The sequence below is a fragment of the Phyllostomus hastatus genome, unplaced genomic scaffold (genome assembly GCF_019186645.2).
Source record: "Phyllostomus hastatus isolate PE091 unplaced genomic scaffold, TTU_PhHast_1.1 phas_contig_1162, whole genome shotgun sequence".
In the NCBI taxonomy this organism is placed as follows: domain Eukaryota; kingdom Metazoa; phylum Chordata; class Mammalia; order Chiroptera; family Phyllostomidae; genus Phyllostomus; species Phyllostomus hastatus.
In genome coordinates, this window is record NW_025333537.1 from 4,654,695 (window position 1) to 4,679,027 (window position 24,333).

The 24,333-nt window shown below is 47.0% G+C and overlaps 1 protein-coding gene across 1 annotated transcript in view; it reads right to left on the reverse strand.

Annotated features, from left to right (window-relative positions):
• Nucleotides 1–24,333, reverse strand: part of SUDS3 (SDS3 homolog, SIN3A corepressor complex component) — a 35,971-nt gene that overhangs the window by 10,516 nt on the left and 1,122 nt on the right. Inside the window, exons 2-10 of the mRNA XM_045843551.1 lie at nucleotides 21,266–21,335; nucleotides 17,599–17,654; nucleotides 15,818–15,889; nucleotides 12,769–12,788; nucleotides 11,412–11,568; nucleotides 4,907–5,002; nucleotides 3,886–3,947; nucleotides 3,703–3,724; nucleotides 2,410–2,515 (exon numbers count right to left, since the gene is read on the reverse strand). Of these exons, the coding sequence (XP_045699507.1) occupies nucleotides 2,410–2,515; nucleotides 3,703–3,724; nucleotides 3,886–3,947; nucleotides 4,907–5,002; nucleotides 11,412–11,568; nucleotides 12,769–12,788; nucleotides 15,818–15,889; nucleotides 17,599–17,654; nucleotides 21,266–21,335 (661 nt within the window). The remainder of the gene's footprint in view (nucleotides 1–2,409; nucleotides 2,516–3,702; nucleotides 3,725–3,885; nucleotides 3,948–4,906; nucleotides 5,003–11,411; nucleotides 11,569–12,768; nucleotides 12,789–15,817; nucleotides 15,890–17,598; nucleotides 17,655–21,265; nucleotides 21,336–24,333) is intronic.

Sequence of the window (24,333 nt, forward strand, 5' to 3'; positions counted from 1 at the left end):
CAGCAACCCCAGACGGAACGTGAGGAGAGAATGAACAGTCTGCTGGCACCATCAGTTAGTTATTTTAAATATCAGCTACTTTCCCAGTACTTTCTAAGCAGGGTCATTAGTCCAAATCAGAATGTGAGGCAAAGTTTCAGCAGGATATAAAACGCCTTAAAAGCAGTATGAGACCAAAGCAAAGGCAAGATGCTTATCTTTCAAAATGAAATGTAGCTTGATAAGTGTTCCTGCCAAGATGGGAAGCCTGAACCACAGTCATTTTGCTGAAGTCATTTAAAACTCAATGAAACATGTTTTGCCAGAAATACTGTTTCGCCAAAATACTCCACACTACTGGAAAGAACATAAAGCGATTCAGCTGACCTCTCAGCCAGAGGCTACGGATGCTGGGAAAGAAGGGAAAATGACAGCCTCCAACTGACAAGGACACGAAAGGCAAACAGCAGAGCTGGTGAGACAGGAGAGGCCAGGAGCCCCGTACACACCCTCCCAACACGGAAGGGAGGGCCCCGGCCTGCCTGTCCACAGACGTGGCATGAACTTCGACTGCCGAGGCCAAAGAAGAGGAACACACAGAACACAGAAGGAAAAAAGTCTCGACATTGAACAATGAAATGAACACGGCTTTAAAGTCACTGAAAAAGTAGAATGCTCCCAAAGACCTTATTTTTAAAATTTTTTTTTTTTAAATTGTGAGAAAGACAGTGAAATCCCTTTGAAGTGCGGAGGAGGTCTGGCGCAGCGAGCCTGACCACTCCGCTCCCGTCATCAAACACCAGCCGCCGCGGGTCCTGTCTCTGGAAAAACAAAAATCCTGTTTCGCAGCATTTTCACCCTCAAGACATGTCTCATAAAGTCAAAGGATTAAGCCTTAGAAAAAGGAAGCTCTGAAGCAACGCAATTACAAAATGAACATTATTTGAAATATCACATAGCTTTAGGACTCGAGATCCATAAAAACGTTAGTTATTAATCTCATCATTTTTGAAGATGTTTCTTATGTGTGGGCTTGATCTTTAAAGGTTATTTGGTTTTCATTATTTAAAACATTTTTCATCTTACTTTGTCCCCAGTGTGTTGAGCTGTTAGGGCCTGCCACCTAGTGGTGATTTGTTCTGGTGAGCAATACCAAAATACAGGACAGCCACAGAAGAGCCGGACGAGAAAGGCAGAGGACGAGAAGGGCAGAAGACACTAAGATCCGGCTTACAGACAGCGCAAGCCTTCATCACCCACCGGGTGGTTCAGCACTGTAACCAAAAAGGTGTCACTGACTTATCTCAGGCATGGCCAGGTCACTAAGCACTTCCTGTCCATTCTAGAGTACAGTATTGCAAGGTAACTGGCTAAAACAATGTTAGGGATTTTTTTTTTTGTCATCGTTAAGAAAGCTCAAAAAACTCAAAATAGCACTAGTCAAATTTTGGAATCTTCGGTTAAATAAATATATTGAAACTCAAAAGGTCATCGTATAGCCATTATAAATCATTAGAGAGCACATACAATAACCCAGAAAAACATTGTGCACACAACCAAGCAGGAAGGCAGAAGAATGTAAACATATGTCCACCGTGACTTACACTAAGAGTAGGCCACACATGCACAATGAATAAAGAAATACATCAAAATTAAAAGAACCTGGAAAAGGTGGCAGGATCCAGGTTAACTTAATACCTTGCAGAATGCCTAGTTACAAAGCAGACTACATGTTTGCCAAATGAACACATTTATGAGCTTTTTATGGTTCTTTCATATTATTTCACCATTTCCTTCCCAATGGAAATACAGGTGGTCTGAAGGTTTCAACCCTTCTTCAATCTAAACTAGTAACGTTTTTGAATGCAATCACCCCAGGAATGTCTCCTGGATGAGCATGCGAAGGGGTCCCTCGCCAAGTCAGTAACGCCTAGTAGTAACCCCCTAGAGCGTCACAGTGCACGTGAGCGCACCAGAGGACCCAGGAAGCGCTGCAACGGGGAGACCCATTCATCTGAATGAACGTGGTCATCCCCCAAACTCATCGGACCACAGAATCTCTCTCTCCACAGCAGACCCACTAATTTTAGCACACGGGCAGAGCTAAGAGAAGGCAGAGGAGGGCATGAGCCCGGCCCCAGTCTACAGAAGCATCACAGAAGACGTGAGCCTGCAAATGCTAGCACAGCGTGGAAGCGGGGGCACCATCCAAAGAACACGTTTTGGAAAGACACTGCCCTCAGGGCTCTAACAACTAGCAACAACGGAGCAACTCCTGGCACCCGTTTAAGTGTCACTCCACTTTCAGTGCTACCTAAGGTAAGCAGCAGCCATGCTCTGAAACGGCAACTACAGGCTGGCCCAGCCCTCTTTCCAAGTGGTTCTTTTGAGACTCTTACGAGTAATCCATGTTTCTCTCCGACAACGTACCATCTTTTATCATAGTACAATTTGCCATCTTCTATCCGGGCTTCAAATCTCTGGGCCGGAGACTCGGCAGGTGTGGCGGGCAGGTGCTCGGGAGAGGACGGGGAGGCTGGAGACACCAAAGAAACATTTCAGTGACTGGGCACAAGACAAACATGTGAGTCCACCAGTAACATGCTTTAGCCAAAATGCTACTAACAGGTGCTAATAGTCACAATCATCGAGCCCTTACAGTTGTAATGAATGGAAATTCAGTACAATCCGTCTTTGCCACATCCAGCAACCCTCCAAGCAACCTTGTGAGGTATGCAAGATTGGCCTCAGGGAACGGCAGTGGAACCCGAAGCTCAGGCGGGCCCAGGGATCCGCCCAAGGTCGCCTGGAGTAGAACTAAAATCCCGGTGACCACCAGAAGCCCAAAAGGAGGAGAATTCGGTAAATCTCTTTAAATGTATAAAAAACCTAAGGAATTTCTAGAAATACTTATCACGGGGCAGAGCAGGCTGCTGGGTATGTGTAGAGTCAAGCTAACACAGTGCTAACAGCTACAGTGGTTTAAATGATTTAAACTCACACACTTACTCAGAGAACCCCTTTCCTCACTGTGCCTTCGGACACACGGGCCCTCTCTGTGGACCACGGCAGCCCTCAGGAGGAAATTATTTAAAGAAGGAAGAATCTTGTTCTCTCCCCCAAGACTCGGTGAATAGAGGGACGTGTGAGTAATGGCAGTGTGTAAAACAGAACACCCCCCCGCCAGGGCAGAATTCCACCCAAGAGCCTGCGCGCGCTGACCCCCGAGGGCTGCTCTGGAAGGAACCGCCGTGAACACTGGGCTGGCCTCTCCCCCAGGCTGGGACTGGGAGCAGCCTGCAAGCCCCTGGCCAGAGCCGGGCCAGGGAAAGCCACTGCAACAGCAGTGCCTCGTACTGAACTCCACAGAGAGTCAGAGTGACAAACCCTTCCGGTTTCATTTTCGGAAATGGATGTGTACTTAAATCTTATGGCTGATGCCCATATACAAAGGACACCTTTACCAGCCAAGCCAATCAAATGTCTCTTTTACAATAAATCCTCAGGAAAAGACAAAAATAGCTTTAACATAACGGGATTAAAAAAAAATCGGGCGGGGGTGCACTTAAGGTTCTCTTCAGTTTTCACGATGATTACTTTTAGGCAAATGATGAGCACTTTATATTTGGGGATTGCAACAATTCCCTGCCAGGTTTTCGCATGCTTCTCCAAGTACGTGATAAAAAAAAAACTGCACAAATGTCAATAATGTCATGCACTTACCTGGTCTCTTGGGTGACTTAAGCTGTAGAAAGAACAATAAAAAAATCTTAGAGAAAATCATTCCAGATGCAACTTACGATGTCAAAGGTATCAAATTGATTTAGCAGTAATATGTGAACAAAGTAAAGCAGAAAATCGTATCACGCCTAAAGCTTTCAAATAAATCAAAACACTGAACCGTACCTTATTTAACGTTCTCAGATCCTCCATGATCTGCTCATCTGTTAGCAAATAGTTCAGCTGGGGTGTTGAGAGTTAAAGAAAGGCAGATGAAAAGCAGTTTCCAAGCAAACAGAATTCAACGAAATGGTACCAAGGTTTTACAGTTTACAGAGGGTAATCATGCTGCATGACATTTTTACAATAACAGCGTGTCTCTTGGAAGTTTTTGACTCTTACCGAATGTCGTGGTGCCAGGTATGTAAGAGAATTCATACCCGCCCCTTCCCCCATCTTGCAAACTTCAAGGATGCAAAGGGGGAGCGAGCTTCAATAGGTAACTGCAGTAATAGTGAGCACGGCACACAGTAAACGAACTTCATCCTGAATTTATGAAGTGCTTTTGTTCCAAAGAGCTGATGACTTCCACACGCACACATGGGGTTAATCTTCCCTAGCCACTTCCACTCTCAGTTGTGAAGATAAAGGGACCTGAAGTTGCACCCTTCCCTGGGGGCAGACAAATGACTAAACAATTTTGTGCAAATGGCTATTTATTACTTCCTCAAAAGGGACAGAAACAATACGTTCCCATATGCCCTCTTCCCATTCCCATTTTTATGATTCAAGAGGCTCCTTTATGTCTGCCTGAATCTCGTCTGCTTTCATTTAACGACAGTGTGCAATCCAGGGACAGAGATGACCGAGGTAGAAAACGCAGGTTATCGCTGTCCTCATTTTGCAGGTGAAAAATATAAAGGCACATGCGTTTTCAGTTGCCCCTGAATCTCCAAGTGAGTATTAAAACCAGGCTGAACTTCCAACACAAAGCACCTTTCCAAATAACTACTCCCTCTAAACCCTTCCCACTAACAGCAGCAGGCACTGAGAACTCCAGCAATAAAATGGCCAGCCCCTGCTTTGTGGTCAGACCTGACTTTTCTGTAGCACAATAACCATGTGTGTTCCATCACAGGGGTAAACAAAGGACTCAAGCAGTCTTAAGGGACAAGAAAAAGCGATCGAAGCCGATGCAAACGGATATCAGGCGCAGGCTTTCTCCTCTTGTCTGGGATGGGGACCGGGTCATTCGGTCGCCTCCGCAGCTTTCTGGTCATGATGGGTTTCACCTCCATGGAATCTGTGGCAAGAATGGAATGTGTCAATCTACCCAACCCTCACTGCAGTGAGAATTTCTGTAATGTAAGAATACCTGCCCCAGAGCCACCTGATCAGAACCTGGAAGTGAAGGTAGAAGGAAAGACAAACATACACACGCACCTTTAAGGGAAAGGTGTGGGGAGGGGGGCTTCAGCCTAGGAGAACCCTCTCACCCTCTGCTGAGATGCTGCCATTCTCCAGTTACCTACTGGCCAGTGGTCTGAATCCCTGCCACGGTGGTGGGACCTCAGGCAGACTACGTAAACACTCCATGTCTCAAGTCTCCTCACGTATGAAACAAAATTATCAATAAAACCGCCCTCACGTGGTGCTGTGAGGGTTACGGGAGATGATACATGTGAAGCTCTCAGTACAGTGCCTTCCACACTAAGAGTTCGATCAACGCTAGTTTCCACTGTCATATTTTAAGTCATGAAAACAACCATACAAAGGTCTTTTTAAAAAGTCAAGGTGCAGCCCTGACCAGTGTGGCTCGGCTGGGCATCACCCCACAAAGCAACAGGTCGCCGGTTCGATTCCCAGTGAGGACACATGCCCAGGCTGCAGGTGCAGTCTCCGGTTGGGGCGTGTACAAGAGGCAACCAATCAATGTTTCTCTCTCACATCGATGTCTCTCTCCCCACTTCTCTAAAAATAAATACATAAAATCTTTTTAAAAATAAAAATAAAAATAAAAGGTCAAAGAACAAAAGCTGAAGTAGAAGTTACAGACCTGAAGGCAATCAATGTCAACTGCGCGGCTCTGCACCGTCCAGACCCGACTCAGAAAACGGTGCAAAGGGAGCTCACCCAACCTGGGGGCATCCTGTGCACCACGGAGCATGCCCAGTGTGCCCCGCCCCTCGGCTGCCCGTCTGGTGGGTGGGGAGGCTGGGCAATGCATGACGGAAGCAAGCAAAGTGCAGATGCAGCTGAAGACCTGGTAATAAACCAGCCCAATCACGGCCAATATACTCAGAAAAGTGTCACTGCATCACTCACAAATCCAAACATACAATCAAATTCTTCCTAGGAAATGGTGAAAATCAATTATTATTTTAGCTTATTCACAACAATAACCTAATTAATTAACTCCAAAGGACTACTTCAGTGGAAGGAAGGTGCTCTGAAGAAGCTGATACAATTTACTGGCATGCTCCACCACCACCCAGGGGAGATGACAGAGCAGGGGGCGCGCCTGGCCACTGGTCCAGGTGGAAGATGTGATTCGAGGATCAGAGCAACATCCGAGTATCACAACCCAAAACTGTACAACCACATGGTCTGCTTGCCTCACTCTGTTCCAACCCCAGCCCTGCCTGCCTGACTGCTAAGGGAGATTTTACAGAGGGACGCACACTGACCACCTGGATCTGAGTCTGCTGCAAGTGCCGGTCACTCACTGGAAGCAACAGGCTGGCATTTACGGCATCAGCCTCCTGTGAGTCTGGCCAGTAAGAGTCCCAGAAGGGGCTCAATTTGGGTCCGCTGACAAAAATCAAACTTCCGGAGCTGAAACTCAGACCTTGGAAAGTCTGACTCTGGAGAAGGAAACCGGTCTTCCTCTCAGACAAGCTGCACCAGCACAAAGCATCTCTAACCGGCTCAGATCAGAAAGCCTCCCAGGCGCACGCACAGTGTTCCTGGTAGGTTTGCTTCAGTGGGATACAATGTATTTGCAGAATCTATTTGCAGAAACATTGAACAATTACACCAGAGTGTATAAGGGACAGAAAAGGTAAAAGGGACGGAACAAGCAACAAGACTAGGCACGCAGCTCCTCTCCAAACCATCTCGTACAAGTGACCTTCAATCACGTAAACCCTAATGCTTTGCTCACCGGGAAGGAGAGTGGGACGGCCGAACCTGACAGACGCAGGAGTTCCCCAGGCAGCAATGGCCCTGCCAGCTAAGAAGTGGGAGCGCAGGCTGAATCTGTGCCACGTGGTCATGACAGCACAGTCCCGATGGAGAGATATCCCTAATAACATCACTTCCCACAATTAACATACAGCTACCACTTACCAGCGGGCCTTTTGTCCTGCACCTCCCTAGGCCTCCTGACTGACTCCAACAGCTCACCTGCCTACAACGTACCACTCCAGTAAAAGCTTCGTTCTAACATACTCATACCATTAAAACAAACTTATACCTGTTTAGCTGTTGAAAAAAAATTAGTTATAGGAAAAAGGATGAAAGTGCAAGAAAAGCTATGACAGAATAAACACTGTAGGAGACTGGAAACTACCCCAAAAGCAGGAGCAGAGTGACATGGGACTAGACCACAGGCCCAGAGCGAACCCCAGCACACCCATGCCGCTCTCCAGCAGGGTGGCAGGCCCACCAGTGTCATCTATTAATGCTGCAGTAACAACCACAAACGGGTGCTTACAGGAGATGGGTGGGGGAGGGCTGCACAAATCAAGGCCGGATCGTTGGAGGCCAAACCAGGGAGGAACCAATCTCCACTAGGCCGAAGCTGCCCAGGGTTCAGGGGTGGCATTTAAAGAGTGCACCAACCAAGCCCTCCTCTGTACCCTCCACCACTTTAAACATCCCGGATCCCACATCAGCAGCACCAGTAAAGAACATCCTGGGAACAAGCCCACTCCACCCGAAATCCAGGTCACTGCTTCCATTCTCCCTCCCCAGATATTCGTGCGGGACCTCTGCTTCTGAACTTGACTTCTAAGGTGCCCCACTCACTGGCATCTGTTACAGATTGGGTGACACTTACTGCTCCTATACCAGTACAACCACGTATACCCGTATTTTTCGGACCATAAGTAGCACCTAGGTTTTAGAGGAGGAAAATAGGAAAACAAAATTTTGAAGCAAAGAGTGTGGTAAAATATTTAATAACATAAATAACATAATATTTCACCAGTGTAAAAGTAAACAGAATTCAACAGCAGCATTAACAACCATTATTCCTCCCAAAAGGGGGTGGGGGTGCGTCTTATAGCCCGAAAAACACGGTACCTTAAAGGTTTACAATGGAAACAAGCCCATCAAACGTTTCTCTCTGGTCAGGAGCCCTCTCTCTCGCCCCTGCCTGCAGCGTGTCGGGGAAGACTCGGGAACTGTGTCAGTCCTCTATCGGAACACAAGCTCCTCGAGGCCACCGCCCTCAGCTACTAGCCTCATTCTGCGGGTCACTCAGTGCCACACGAATCCACGGTAGACGCGGGGAGTCCACAGAACATGGCAGTGAAGAACACAGGCTGGGCGTCAGACAAATTCTGCCGGACCCACCAGCTCACCGGCGGCACTGGGGGCCAGCAGCTGTTTCTGAGCCGACCTGGGCCAAGTCAGGTCACAGGGAGCTGCAGAACAGAAGCCGGTCACAGCTCCCTACACCCTGTGTGCTCACCCTGCACGCCAGCCGCTCTCCCAAGCACCTCAGAGGCATTATCTCGGGCAACCTTTGCACCAACCCTCCAAGTGAGGCTGTCGTCTCCGTGCCGAACGACAAGACCCCACCACAGAGGCTCACAACAGCACTAGGGCTCACCCGCATCCGTCAGCCTGCAGGGGCAGCTCTCCCGTTTTAAACAGTGCCTGGCAGTTAGTTCAATGTAAGCACTCAAAAAGCAGAGCTCCTATTTTCATATTATAATTCCTCATGGCCCCAGCTATGAATCCAGTATCTGCTGAAGGAAACTAACAGTTTTGGCTGAGGTCATGAGTCGCTTCACCAAGGGCCTGATGATAGGAGGGTGCATCTGGCGGGGCAAGAACTTACTCAAGAAAATGAAGTGGCAGTTAGTGAGCTGCTGGAAGAAAGGAAAAATGACAGCTGTCCTGAAGACAGGAAGAGGAAAAATGAATTAAAAATGATAAAGCTCCCCACATTTTCAAGCTCATTAAATTCTCAATTATTTGGGTTACTTACTAATAACCTCACCTCAACTGCAGAGGAAACTCCCTGGGCTCATTTCTACCTACAACCTCGCTGCTCAGAGTGAGGTCCGACCAGCAGCACCAGCAGCCCCCGGGAGGTGCTTAGAAATGCAGGGTCTCGGGCTCCACTCCGGACCTCCTGAACCACAGTCTGCATTTCACCAAAACCCTAGGCGATTCACACGCGTTCAAGCTGAGGGAGCAATGACCTAGAACTTTCCCTGGGTGCTTTACTGATGATACACCTTCCACCCACACCACTCAGCTGTCGACAGCAGCTCTCCGCAGAGGTTGGGGCAGTGAAGAGAACCTTCTAATTCCTATGGAGGTCTATAAATGCTTTCAGTCCTGTTTGGACAAAGCAGGTCATCGGATCCACCCATTTCCAATGGGTTACTTGCACTAAGCGTCTCATCAGTCTTATTTCATTTCGTTTTTCAAGAGATCTTCGTGTTGAACCATAAAAGGAGTTCGGAAGAAATCTCTCTTCCAGGCAGAACTGGGCAACGCTGACGCTGGGCGTCAGTGCACAAAGGCAAAATAAGTCACTCAATGAGAGGAATGAAATCAGGCCCTTAATCCAAAACCGTAGCTGCACCATCTGTAGAAATGCTAATCATCCTTCCAGCTCCAGTGCCTTTCCTTTCCACACTCTATCATTACCTTGGCAGCGCTCTCCAAACCAAGGGCACCAAACAGCTCAAGGAAGGACATCAGTACCTTTAGTGCCCACGGCTAGGTCTGCGCACTTCTGTCATTTCCTGCACCGCATTCCAAATGGTTTCCCCGCATTTGTCTTTTCTACTCTGCTAGTCTCGGCCTCGAGTCACTGAGGATGCCTCCTGTCCTACTTAACGTTCCAGCTGTAAAACTGCCTGGCCAAACAACGTCTCTCGCTTGTCGATAATTAGGATGCCAAATCCCAGGTGCGGTGAGGATGTCCCCCCCTGCAGATGAAAAGGGGGCAGCGACACACGAGCAGTATCTCCCACCAGCCTAATCAAGGCTCCCGAACATCTGGTGGCTTCGGCAGAGAGTGAGGAGGCGTCAATGCCAGCCACAGCCACCGTCGGAGAAAACGGGTGCAGGCCAGAAGACAGGCTGGCAGCCTGGTACCGAACCAGGTGCCGCAGTGTTCACAGGCTAATGAAAAGGCACTGCACAGGACCGAGACGGTGCTCTCTGAAGATGCCATTCCAGTGTCCGTTCTCACCCAAAAATCATTTCTGAGCTCCTTTCAGATCTGCGAGGAATTCACTCCTTTTGCCATACCTCTCAATGAGGAAGCCATCACAGGAGACTTTTTTCAAGAACAAGGCCCCCACTTTCCGTAATACACATTCTCATTGGTACATCATGGGGTTTAGAGCTAGAAGTTTATGTCAGTTGGGAGGCCACTTTGTGCCACTGGTTCACAGCACCATGAATACAGATGGGGAGACACAGGCCTCAACAGTTACTTCACTTTCAAAGTTAAGCACAAGGAATTAACATACACACAATGCATTTGCTATGGATCCCTACTAAACTCAGGCATGCCAGGGCCCCAGAATCTTCAGAACATGATTATAAAAGTTAAGTTCTGCCTCTTACACATCCCAGTGGCCAACTCACCACTGACTTTCCCTGTGCTATCTGCTGATGGAAGTTTTGCCAAGTTCCGAAAGAGCTAATTTAAGCCAGTTCCTGCCCTGTATTCTTCCAGGATTCATCAGTCTACATATGGCAACAGAAGAGAGAGCTCATACTGCCTCTCCCTTAAACCTGCTGAGTTTCCATACGCAGATCCCCAAATTCTAGAAGGCGAGGGAGGGACTGGCTCTGAGTCCAGGTAACTTTACTGCCTTTTCAGGAAAGGAGTTCAGTGTGGCCACCCTTGCTGAAATTGCATCAACTCTTTCTGAAAGTTTCACAGTAAGGCCTGGGAGAAGGGATCTCATAGCACAGATGATACAGCCCAAAGCCTTTGTTCTCACATCTAGGTTGAAGGATGACAAGGTCTTTTTTGTAATTAAGGCAGAATGGGGGAAAAAAAAAAAAAAAAGCAGCACAGGAACTGAGGTAGGTAATCTGTGAATATAAACGAGACACGAATGGCAGCTGACCCAAGAATTAAATTAAACAGAGCATAAGCCAGAGGGCACAGTTACTATGAAAGGTGTACCAATTCGATGGGACACCTGCTATGTTTAGGGCACTCTACTAGGCACTCACATTTCTAACCACAATCGTGTGAGACAGGGTGTGATCAACCCGTTTTACAGAGGGGGAAACAGGCTCAGAGATGTTAAGTGGCTTGAATGAAGTCACACAGCCATCACAAGACAAAATTAGAAACCTGACCTGTCACATCCAAGCCCACTCTGCTTTCGGCTTGCTCGGCTCTAAGGAGGCGCTGAGACGTAGGACAGGAGGGGCTAACTGGAACGCAGACCCTCCCCAGCCCCAGTCTCGGGGCTCCCAGGGCCCTGCCGGTGCTTCCGTACCTCCAGTCAGTTCCATCGTCAGCTTTTCATTTTCAATCATTTTCTTCTTCTCTTCCAGCTCAGCAATCAGGTTCTCTTTCAGCTCCACCTTCTTGTCTTCAAACTCTTTCACTGCGGCCTTCTTTTCTTTAATGTAATTTCTTTCCACTTGTTCCGTCTGAGCAAAAGGGAAACACAGAACAGGGGAACATGGACCTGGCAGCCAGGGCCCCACCTTGAAGCGGCCCTGCACCCAGAGCACAGAAAATACCTTCACTGGAAACGCGAGAAAGAGCTGCACTCACACACACGGCTGCGGCAGCGGGGACCTGAAAGCCCGTGTTCCAGTGAGTGCCTCGGCTCGAACCACACAACTCCTGCTCCTGTTCATGAGTATACCTCACTTGCCATTCGGGCATTTCCTCTGTTCCACATCTTGTATTTTTATGGCTCGCGTGTCCTTTAAGGACACAGTATCGAAGGAAAATAGTGCATTCTAGATGAAATATCTATATTCAAAATTAACTGAGTCAAGATGGCTCAGCAAGATAAAGAGCAACTACGGCAGATCATTTACTAGGTGGCTACACCCGAAGCACTCAAAGGCTGAAATTACACTAAGCAGAACTGCAAGTACGTCGGCTTCCTAAACCCCCCCCTCCGAGGGCTCACGGGGGCAGTGGCTGCAGACCGTGCGATCCTTCAGGCTGTGACTGCGTGTGCTGCACTGACTTCCGTACTGAAGTGGTTGCCAGTAATGCGGCCCTGATACATCACGACCTTCTCACGCTCGTGTGGCTCTAATACACTCACGACGCCCCCAACCGCCCCCCACAGACACGCATGCACACGAGCCACCCCAGGAGCAGTGCGTCGTTCAGGACGCAGGCCCGCACCTCTGCACCCCAGCGCTGTGCCTCACCCATAACCGGCACCAGACGTCTGCTGAGTGAGAGGGAATATTTAATCCGTCTTTCCTGCTAACCCAGAGAGTCTCAGCTGTAAAACTCAACTACGGAGCCAACTCAGAAACCGGGCTCCTTCAAGGACCAATGTAACAAATTATGAGGCCCTGAAGAGTTCAGACACACTCCCAAGTGGCTTTACTGGGAGAGCAAAGTCAACAAGAAAGCCGTGAGAGGTGAGTGCCCCTTGTCCCCTGTGCACGCAGAGGCTGCCCAACAAACAAATGAGTAGTCGGAAGTTCCGATTTGAGACCAAATGTCCTTTCGTCAGACAGAACAGTGACAAAGGCTTCCAGCTGGAGGCTTCCCAACTACCTATTTGGTGAGAGAAGGAAAGGCCCCCAGCGGGAGGGCAAGAGCAAGATCCCAGACTGAGGAAGCGCTTGCGAACCCCGAAGATCCATGGTACTTACTTCCAGCTGGAGGAAGAGTTCTGAAAGAGATAAAACGTGCAATTAGATTCGCTAGGCTGTCACCTTTTTAGACAGTGTGTTAGGATTCATTTAGAAGCAGTAATTGCTTTCTGAAGGCACGATTACCCAGAGCAAATGTTTTCATCAGGAAAGTGCTGATATACATGAAGGGGAAGGAAGCAAGAAGCACTTGTGTCTACTTAAAAGTTGGCCCTGAACAACTTCAGCTCTGGCAGCTCTGCCCAAGGGCAAAAACAAGCAGCAGGAACCCAACTACCTTGACAAAATAAAAATAAAGTTATCCCTTCTTTCACTCAATACAAACCCCCCAACAGTCCTGCAGGGCAGGATGGGTCAGGAGGAAGCAGTGCACTTACTCCAGAAGCAGAGTCAACACCGATGTCTTGGAAGCGCTGTGTTAAGGGCTCCGTGCGGCAGAAGGGAGGATGGTCCCCGAGACATCAGAGGGCAGAGGTTCTGAGCCCCCCCAGCTTTCCTCTCAGGCTGCCAAGCCGCTGCTCAGGGCCAGGCCCCAGGAGCAATTTCAGATCTAACGCAGCCTGCTCCGCCAGGCCCTTCCTGAGGACCCTCTGCTGGCCCACCCCTCTCAGACAACTGAAAGTATGGACCCCACAGTATTCAACAGCTTATTTGGCACCCACTGTGTGCCAGGCAATTGGCAAATACTAATCCAGCAGCTTTCCTGATACTAGACTGGAAGGCCCTCAGCAAACCTAGGACTTGGAACGAAATGGACCCCTGGCTTCTGACCCTCCCTGGACAACACGGGAGCTGCCACATAAGGTCCACAGAGATTGCCCGGAGACCCACAACTCCAGGGTGGGCTATTCACATTTCACCGTGGTCTCCTTTGCAAATCGGATAAACCCCACGGATCCATCACCCCATTAAAAATCACATATGCCTGGCTGGAGTGGCTCAGGGGATTGAGCACCACCCTGTGAAACAAAGGGTCGAAGGTTCAATTCCCAGTCAGGACACATGCCTGGGCTGTGGGCCAGGTCCTCAGTTGGGGGCGTGCAAGAGGCAACTGATCAATGTTTCTCTCCCTCTCTTTCTCCGTCCCTTTCCCTCTCTCTAAAATTAAATAAAATCTTTTTAAATAATCACATATGCGCATTCCCACACGTCGTAAGATTTTGAGTTTCAGGGACTCCAGATTAAAAATCCAGATGTCAAATAACAGTTATTGAATGAGAAAATTAACCAAGCAAAGGGACAAGCCATTTATTATTTTCTAACACCCCCCCACCCCCTCCCCCCGAAAGCCCTGCTCACTGGGAAGCTCGGAGCACTCGAGCACGGGCGCACGCAGCCGACGTGCTCACCCCTATGACTACTTCACACCTGGACCGTCGGGAACCAGCCAGGCAGCTGAAGTCTGCGCCGCTCTGAGAAATCACACCTGCACCAACAGGTCACACCGACAGTCAGCACTTAGAGTTGGTGGTGGTGGTGGTGGTTTTAGTTAAAGCAGCCAAACAACAGACACTACTAAAGCAGGTGGATTCTCTCTGCACAGAATGTGCTTTTTAAAGCTCAAGACATGACTAATTTAGGTGCTATTCTGCATTTTTATAAGGGCGGGGGCTGTTTAGGAAAGGTTATGCAAGGACAGGAGAAACAACTCTATACCCATCCCGCAGTTCTGGCTTAAGAAAAATGGCTCACATCAATTTTCTTTCCTTACTTACATCTTAAACCAATGCCATGAGGTAAGTTCCACTCTACAATGGGGAAACTGAGGCTCCAAGAGTAAATACCTGCTTAAAAGCATAAGACCTAAAGCAATGGAAAACCTAGACCTAGGACCTCTCTCTCCACCTCGCCACCTCCTTTCCCTGCTAAAAGGGAACTCCAGGGAAAGAACAGCTTCTAAAGATGTTCCAAGGACATGCCTCAAGAACTCGGTGGGGGCGGGGGTTGGGGGTGCAGGGTTGGGGGGTGCAGGTAATCACAGGGGCAGGAGGGAGGCGGACAGGCAGAAGGCTCGGGGCTGTATCCACACTGTTCCCGCACTCCCCACACCCTTCAGCTCCTCCTCTCTCCGCTGGTGTCCACGGCCCATCTGCTCACTGCGGCAGAGAAGGAAGCGGCCCACCCACCATCAGAAAGCTGGAGAGTCACAGGGAGGGAAAGGAGAGGACAGCAGCCTGAGGAGGGGCACCCAGACCTCGTTTTAAAACCCAACATTACTTTCACCACTGCAGGAACAAAGACCATGCGGGCAATGAAAATGCTGGCTGATGGGGAGCTTCAAAATTTAACGCAAAGATTTCCTGTAAACACAGGGATTTGTGTTTACGCACTTTAAAGCAGTCACCACATCTCACTTGGTGCTGGATTCTCTATTCACCTTACAGTGCTCCTTCATTTACACCTTCAGATACCTTTTGTCAATGAAACAGAAGTTCCCTCCGTCAAAGACAATGTCTAACACCACTTTATATTGCTCACAGAGCTTAGACTCAGCAGTTGCTCAACGAACCTCTGTTGAACGAACACATTTACTGTGTACAACAGACAAAAAGTGTATTTTTCCCCAAATGCGTATAAAACTTGAGGGGGGAAAAAACAAGGGGTCACTCTCCTCCCAGAGCACAAAATATCAGAAGCAGCAAACTCAAAAGAGCAGCAGAACCACCTACACTCCTTTTACATGTCAGCTCCTCGGACGGTCCGTGAAGCCAGCCATGCAGACCCAGCAAAGGATGTGCAGTTCTTGGGTCGCCAGTGGTAGCTCAGGAAATGGGGGGGGCGGGGGGGGGTGTAGAACTGACTGCCAGGAGCCACCACTAACAACCTCAGCTATGGACCGTGGTTGGTCACTGGAAAAAAAAGATGAACCAGTTTAACATAACTGCACCTTTTTAAAATCTCTCTTCCCTAAAACTCTTCCCACAATGGGGTATCTGAGACACATTTTTCCCCTCTTTGGAGAACAGCTCTTAACGGCCACATGACACTGATGATGAGCAAAAACAGGAAAGTCTGAAGACGACTTATTTCCATTTAAGACGGCACTTACCTGCATTCCGTATCCTCTCTTTGTACTGCTGGTCTAGTTTTTTCATCCTCTTCTGATATTCCTGCAACGTACCTGATTTTGAGATTTAGAAAATAAAAAGTTACTTTGATGATGTGCTCTCCCTTCTGGTTCCTAAAAGTATTTTCTAGCACCACCAGTGGCTGTCTTAGCCACGTCAGAATGAAACGCAAACTAAGGAAGGCACACACAGAACTAACTGGACACCGGCCCCCCAACCCACGCACAGTAGAAGTCGCACCAGCCCAGTGGGTTAAGACTGTAGCAAACGAGCAGTTGCAGAAAGGTCAGGAAATCTCAGGAGACTCTGATCACTCGCTGCTACGGTCCAAGTCAACAGGCTTTCCTTTCCTGGGAGAACTTCCTTCTCCCTCAGTAAGGTAAGGTCTCGATCGATGCTACCCAGAACTCCCTCTGCGATGACGGAAACGTTCTACATCGCACTGTCCAACGTGGCAGCGACTGGTCACATGCGGTTACTACGTACTTGAAACGTGGCTAATGCAACTGAGGAACTGAGTTATTAATTTTAGTTAAATATAAACAGCCACACGTGGCTAGTAACAATACTGGACAGCTCAGGTTTAGATTCTTACCAAATCTCTACTCTTTTCTTTGCTCTTCCCAAAAGCTGCTCGTTATGAGGGTCCCAATTAATGTGGAAGTGTTTCCTAATGGTAACACTTTAGTAAGATATAGAGCATGGGGCAAAAGTAGGGTTACAGTTGTGAGTACAGGAAACGCACTTTATTCTTGTATTATTAACCACTGTGTTATTCTCCCTACAAACTGTAAACCTACTTTTGCCCTGACAGTATGAGTTGCTCTTTGTACATAATCCCACACACTTACTTTGCCTTCAGTTAAGCAAGAGAAAGTGCTGTGCCCAAGGTCAAATCTCTAGAAAGCAGTGAAGTTGGGATTCAGCCCCATAATGAGACTCGAGAGCCTGAATTGCCTTTAACAGAAAACAATATTCAACAAGATACAATCCATTTTTGAAAAATAATTTTTATTTATTGATTTGAGAGAGAGAACTATCTATTTATTGTTCCACCTCATTGATTGGAACATTCATTGGTTGGTTGTTTCTTGAGTGTACCCTGACCAGGGATCGAACCTGCAACCCTGGTATATTGGGACAACCTTCCAACCAACTAAGCTAGCAGGCCAAGGCTACAATCCATTTTTAATTTACCATGCTAGAAAGAGAAAACACGGGAGGTTAATTCGCAGTTCATTAGCATTTAGTTTAGAAAGAACAGTATAATTGTATTTGTTGTTCTGGAAACATCTCCCGAGAAGTGTCTTAACAGCCCTGGCTGGTGTGGCTCAGTGGTCTGAGCGCTGGCCTGAGAACCAAAGGGTCGCCGGTTCAATTCCCAGTCTGGGCACCTGCCTGGGTTGCGGGCCAGGTCCCCAGTAGGGAGCCCTGCGAGAGAGGCAACCACACACTGATGTTTCCCTCTTTATCCCTCCCTTCCCTTCTGTAAAAATAAATACATAAATAAATAAGTATCTTTTAGGTGTCTAGCAGGAGGCAGACTGGTCTTCAGTTCATGCTCTTCAGAAGCCCTACATGAAATTCCACAGGTTTGAAAATTGCATTTTACTGACAAAAAAAGCAAAATGTATACCGAGACAGCTAAAATCATCCCTACAAAATTTTAAATCACTCCAACAGAGAAGTGAAATACACAGATCTCAAAGGTTTGTAACGTAAGAAGTATATTTAGAAATGAAGGGTTAAATCACACACTGACCTTCCTGCAGCTGCTGCAACTGTCTCTTGAGAGAAGCCAGTTTATCCTGATACATCCTGTAAAGAAAAAGCCACACACTGAGAGACAAAACATTCCACACTCAATTCCGAAATGATCTACACACAGAAACTACCTGGGCTGTTACAGGAATGTCATCGGTGTCCCTTAGGAGAGAGAGAAAACTTAAGTGCGCCAGCTAGTTCAAAATGCAGCAGCAGCCAAAGGGTCAGAAAGGGACCAAGATTCTGTGTTCCTGATCTCATCCCAATGTTGTACATTCTCCTGTTACCCCACCTTTAGAAATCAGTCTAAAAATCTATAAATATGAGGACACGCAGATTTTAATAAACAAGTGACAATGATAAACAGGCAAGACTACACAAAAAACCTGAAAAGTGTGAGGCCATTTTCTTCTAGCCTTACAAACATAAGTCTCTCTCACACACACACACACACACACACAAAAAGCACTGAACACAGCTCTTGTATCACCTCCGCAATGAGATTATAAATTCCAAAGGAGTACAATTATGCCCTAAGCACATTTTTTCTATACAGCTAGCTTAGCTGTGTAAGCACTAAGTTAATAAACCTTCCTGTCATTTTTAAAAGCACTACTTTTTTAGGATCAGAGAAACAGTAATTCAGCAACAAAAGTTAAAATGCACGGTTTACTCGCAGCCCCAGCTGGATGAGGACACACGGCGCACACACAAAGCGAAAGCATGCCGAGTTCTTCCCCCCCACGCCGAGTGGATTATAGGCAATTACACACTCTGGCAAGTCTGTATGAATGGCAGATTCCACAGGTAAATCACATTCCAGCAATATTTTTGCTTCTACCTGAAAAACGCCCCCAATTTCAAAAGCAAGATTTGCAACCTGGGGAAAAAAAAATAACCCACTATCCAATGGGTAACAAGCACAACAGCCTTTTGATTGGTTCACTAAAGCCTGCAAATACACCCCAACCACCTATAGGTTGAGGAAGGAAGAGGCAGAATCGGAGAATTACTAAGGATGTCTGACTCTTTCAGGAAAATTCTGATGTACTCGCAGCGCTCACCCTGAACTACACAGGCATTCCAGTTTGTTTCTACTTGCAACTTACTTATTTATTTACTGTTCATTGAATTTATTGGAGTGACATTGGTTAATAAAATTATACAGGTTTCAGGGGAAGGCATTAAATTTTAATCAAAATTATTTTCTATACCATCAAATATTATGGGGCACATTCAATTAAAAGTCTGTCTCTAAAGCATGTTTAAGCATGTCAAGTACAGGAGGGAACAGGTGTGTAAACTGTACACAAGAAGTCAGTACTTGGAACCTAATGCACTAAATTTTCCACCACACTCAGTGCACCAAACAACCCCTTTGAATTCTGAGTCTGTCTTTGAAAGGGAATATTGACACATTGAAGAAAAATAACAAAAAATTCAGATTCAGGAAAAAAAACAGGTATGTGAGAATACATTTCAAATGGGTAAAGGTTCATTGGTAAAATGCCTGAAGAGAATAAAATTAAATTTTTATTAAAAAGCACACACGGTTTCGGGGATGAAGCTATGAGAAAAACCACCGGAAGTAATCCTCCTCTATTCAGCACCGGTCAGATTTCAGCTGAATTACCCCTTTGGGTAGCAAAGGCTGGAAAGGATGACAGAACCCAAAGGGCGGTGACAAAACTTTCAAATAAGACCTAGAGTCCTGGCTGGGGTGGCTCCGTGGATTGAGTGCTGGCCTGCAGACCAAAAGATCACCAGTTCAGTTCCCAGTCAGGGCACACACCTGGGTTGAAGGCCAGGTCCCCAGTAGGGGGGCGTACGAGAGGCGACTGATCCATGTATCTCTTGCACATGGATGTTTCCCTTTCTCCCTCCCTTCCTCCTCTCTAAAAGTAAACAAACAAAATCTTTTTAAAAAAGACCTATAATGCCCTGGCTGGTGTAGCTCAGTGGATTGAGCGCGGGCTGAGAACCAAAGTGTCCCAGGTTCGATTCCCAGCCAGGGTACATGCCTGGGTTGCAGGCCATAACCCCCAGCAACCGCACATTGATGTTTGTTTGTTTCTCTCTCTCTCTCTCTCTCTCTCCCTCTCTCTCTCTCTCCCTTCCCTCCCTAAAAATAAAATAAATATGTAAAATCTTAAAAAAAAAAAAAAACAACGACAACAACAACAAAAAAAAGACCTATAATGAGAGGAATGTAGACCACCTAGTTTAGAGATAAGTCAAATCACGAACTTCAAAATACATTCAACAAATTTTTTTACTACTGGCTTGCACCTGTGTCCACAATAACAGTGAGCGGTTTTAGTTTCTCTGGGCGCACACGGTGGCGGCTCCGCTGAAGACGCAGAGAAGGCCTGGGTGAGAACGCGTGAGGACTGGCAAGGGCACCGCTGGGGCGGGAGTCCCGCTCTCCACCCCCGGTCTCCCTGACGCTCTGGAACCCAGCACACCGCCCAGGGTACAGTTAACGTGCTGTGCGGTCACACCCCTCTGTACGCCAGGTAGCTGTGAAACATCCTCCACCCTCTCTGATGGTTCTCCCATCTAAAAAAAAGTGAGTGTACACCTGAAACCTATATAATCTTATCAACCAATATCACCCCAATAAATTCAATAAAAGAAAAAGTAATAAACTTAAAAAAATAAACATTACAGTTATTTAATCAATCAAGATATTTTTCATTCTTCTGTATAAAAAAGCAACCCACAGATACATTTTACCAAAGGAAGTGATGAAATAAAGAACCTGTTGCCCTGGCTGGTGTCAGTGGATTGAGCACCTGCTTGCAACCCCAAGGGTCACAGGTTCGCTTCCCAATCGGGGCACATGCCTGGGCTGCGAGCCAGGTCCCTAGCAGGGGGTTTCTCTCCCTCTCTTTCTCCCTCCCTTCTCCTATAAAAATAAACAAATAAAATCTTAAAAAAAAAAAAAGGAAATAGTCTTCATGAGTGAGACACTGGAGCAGGAAGGCCACGAGGATGTGATGCCGTGATTCACTGCAGGGGACAGCTGCACCCTCCCGAGAATTTTTACCTACCACTGGCAACATTAGACATTACTGTCTCTTACGTAAGGTTAGGCTCCAACTAAAAACCCCTAATAAAAAAGAAAATAATAGTCTATACAAGTAAGACACTACAGAAGGAAGCTCATAAGGATTTGATGCTAATTACTGACTGCAGTGAACAGATTTGTTACTGAAGACAGTGATAATGAACATGGACCAAGGCATTTTGAGCTTCTGGAAGCAGGAGATCAACCTGATGAAGACGGACATCAAAAACACTCACGTTCCGCACTGGGCTGCAAACCCGCCACCTCCCGATGTTACACGATCACATTTGCCATGTGTTGTTAAACAAGAAACATTAATGAAATATAACTTACTAGCTAAAAAATGCGGGGTGGGGGTTCTGTCCTGTTGTTTGGCCTCATTCCCCCGGGATTATTCCTTGGGGTTCTTTCTAGCCTCTCCTCAAAAAATCGCAATAGGGAGACTGATCAAATGGGACAAATTTAAAGGCTGGAAACTACACACACACACACGTGGCTGTTGGAGCCACCACGGTCAAGTCATACACACAAGGTCATTACAGAGATTTCCTCGTCAACTGTGTATTCCAGGAAAGACACTGAAAGCCATACTCACTGCTCCTTCATTTCCACGTAATCTTCTTCGTCATGCTTTGCCAGGTCCGTCTCGCTAGCATCCTCAGTGTCTGCGTAAAATCAGAGAAGGGCTCGTTAAAATCACAGTTCACAGGGTCACTATTACCTGACACACTTAATAAACTAGTTTGTTTTTTTTTTTAATGAATTCTAGTCAGTGCAGGCCTGAGTGAAGCCATCAGTGAAAAAATATTATTTACCTTATAAAAGAAAATGCTATTTCCAACTTCTAAACAGCCAGACAGCTTGCCTTTATCTGAAGTGCAGCTACAGAACAGGGGCTCCCAGACACAGTCAGTCACGGTCAAGGGTGCCTCTTCCGCAGAACACTGGCAGCCCAGGAAGAGGCGGTAAGACTGGAAAACTACAGGCAGGCAAGCCTTGATCACCACTCCGAGACAATCTAGCAGCTACTGTCTCTTCTGGAGTATGTCCATTTTGAACCCTAACAGACTTTACGTCCTAGGTATGTGAAGGAGAATTCAAATCAACAAACTGAATTCTAACCACTGAAAGATTTTCAAAGGGACCAGATGATCACACAGAAACTTTCAGAACATTTTTTTTCAGTTTGCAAAATTCTTTAAATATTTTGATTGTGCTATTACAGCTGTCCCGTTACCCCCCTCCATCCCCCTCCACCCTGTACACCCTCCCCCCACCCACACTCCCCCCCTCCAGTTCATGTCCACGTGTCATAAGTTCTTTAGCTTCTGTATTTCCCATGCTATTCTTGCCCTCCCGCTATTTTCTACCTACCGTCTATTGTACTTATTCTCTGTACCTTTTACCCCCTTTTCCTCCCACTCCCCTGTTGCTAACCCTCCATGTGTTCTCCATTTCTGTGGTTCTGTTCCTATTCTAGTTGTTTGCTTAGTTTGTTTTTGCTTTATATGTGGTTGTTAATAATTATGAGTTTGCTGTCATTTTACTATACATGTTTTTTATCTTCTTTTTGTTAACTCCTTTTAACATTTTATATAATAAGGGCTTGGTGATGAACTCCTTTAACTTGACCTTATCTGAGAAGCACTTTATCTGCCCTTCCATTCCAAATGAAAGCTTTGCTGGATAGAGCAATCTGGGATGTAGGTCCTTGCCTTTCATGATTTGGAATACTTCCTTCCAGCCCCTTCTTGCCTGCAAGGTCTTTTTTGAGAAGTCAGCTGACAGTCTGATGGGAACTCCTTTGCAAGTAACTGCCTCCTTATCTCTTGCTGCTTCTAGGATTCCCTCCTTCATTTTTACCTTGGCTAATGTAATTATGTGCCTTGGTGTGTTCCTCCTTGAGTCCAAGTTCTTTGGGACTCTCTGAGCTTCCTGGACTTCCTGGGAGTCTATTCCTTTGCCAGATTTGGGAAGTTCTCCTTTATTATTTGTTCAAATAACTTTTCCATTTGTTGCTCTTCCTCTTCCCCTTCTGGTACCCCTATAATTCGGATGTTGGAACGTTTAAAGATGTCCTGGAGGTTCCTAAGCCTCTCATTTTTTTTGAATTCTTATTTCTTCATTCTTTCTGTGTGTTTGTTTCTTTCTTCCTTCTGGTCCACTCCATTGATGTGAGACCCAGCTTTCTTTCCATCACTATTGGTTCCCTGTGTGTTTTTCTTCTTTCCACTTATTTCAAATTTTTCACTTATTGTAGCCTTCATTTTTTCATCTAATTTGCAACCAAAATCAACTAATTCTGTGAGTTTCCTGATCACCAGTGTTTTGAACTGTGCATCTGATAGGCTGGCTATCTCTTAGTCACTTAAGAGGATAGGTTCTGGGGCTTTCATTTGTTCTTCTGTTTGAGCCATGTTTTTTATTTGGAGGGGGGCCTGGTCACACCTGTTACGCATGAGGGGCGGATCCCTAGGTGTTCTCCAGGGTGGGGCAACCCAGTCGCTGGGTTATGACGTTGTATGTGGGGGTGGGGTCTGAGAGGGAACAATGGCGTTTGCTCTACTCTCTACTGATTTCAGCCTCTTCCACCACTTCCCCCAAGCAAACTGGACCTTTCTGGTGCTAATTCCCATGTGGGTGGGCTTGTGTACCTCATGGGTCTCTCCAACGACCTCTCCTGTGAGGCTGGGGGTCTCTCCCTGCGCCTCAATCCCCCACAGGTGTCCTCAATCAGTGCCCCAAGGCTCTATTTCCCAGCGCTGGGACCCTGGGTTGAGTGCAGTGCCTTGCTTCACAATCGCCGCCTTGCTGGGTCTTCCAGTTGCCACCCCTTGGCTGGGGTTTGCCAGCCGCCACTTGCGTACCCAGGGTCCGCCCGCTGCGGTCTTACGCACCTGGTCCCAACACACCTGGTCCCAACGCCGCGCGACCTCTCCACCCGGCTTCCCGACTCTGCCCCTCTTACCGGTCTGAAGATGTCTATTTTAACTCCTTGGATGTCCGACTTCCCCACAGTTCAATTATCTGATAGTTCTGGTTGTTACTCTGCTTCTAAATTGTTGTTGTCCCTATCTTGGTTGCGCGAGGAGGTACAGTGTGCCTACCTATGCCTCCATCTTGGCCGGAAGTCCAGAACATTGTTAACATTGTTCTTTAAATAAGCAAACCACTGGAATGTCTAGGTGTTTCAACAGCCTTACCTAAGGGGGGGGGGGATCAATTTTGGCTCCACCACTCCCCCTTGTGGGCACTAAAAGCAGTACAAGTAACAAGTGACTGACATTCAAAATCTCTGGTTAACCCTTGTCTTCAAATAGGGTTTAACCAAATCAATTAGTTCCTTCACCTTTATTTGTATCTGCACATGCAACTGCCTTTTTAAAGGCGGTTACAGGTCCAATTCTCCACACAGCCTGTCTGCCCTGAGTTCCTGTCATGTGCCAGCCACGGCACTTGGGGAACTGAGATGAATAAAACATAATCCTCATTTCAGACAGCTGGTCCAGCCTTTTGCTTCCACGGCCCTATTTTGTGCCAGAATCTTCTACCCATATATTGGTCTCTATTGACTCTCTCGTCTCCCTTGTCTTTTGCTTCACCATTCTCCTCCTCCCTCCAGCTCCTTCAATCGCTCCAAAACAGTGTTCCTCACACTGTTTG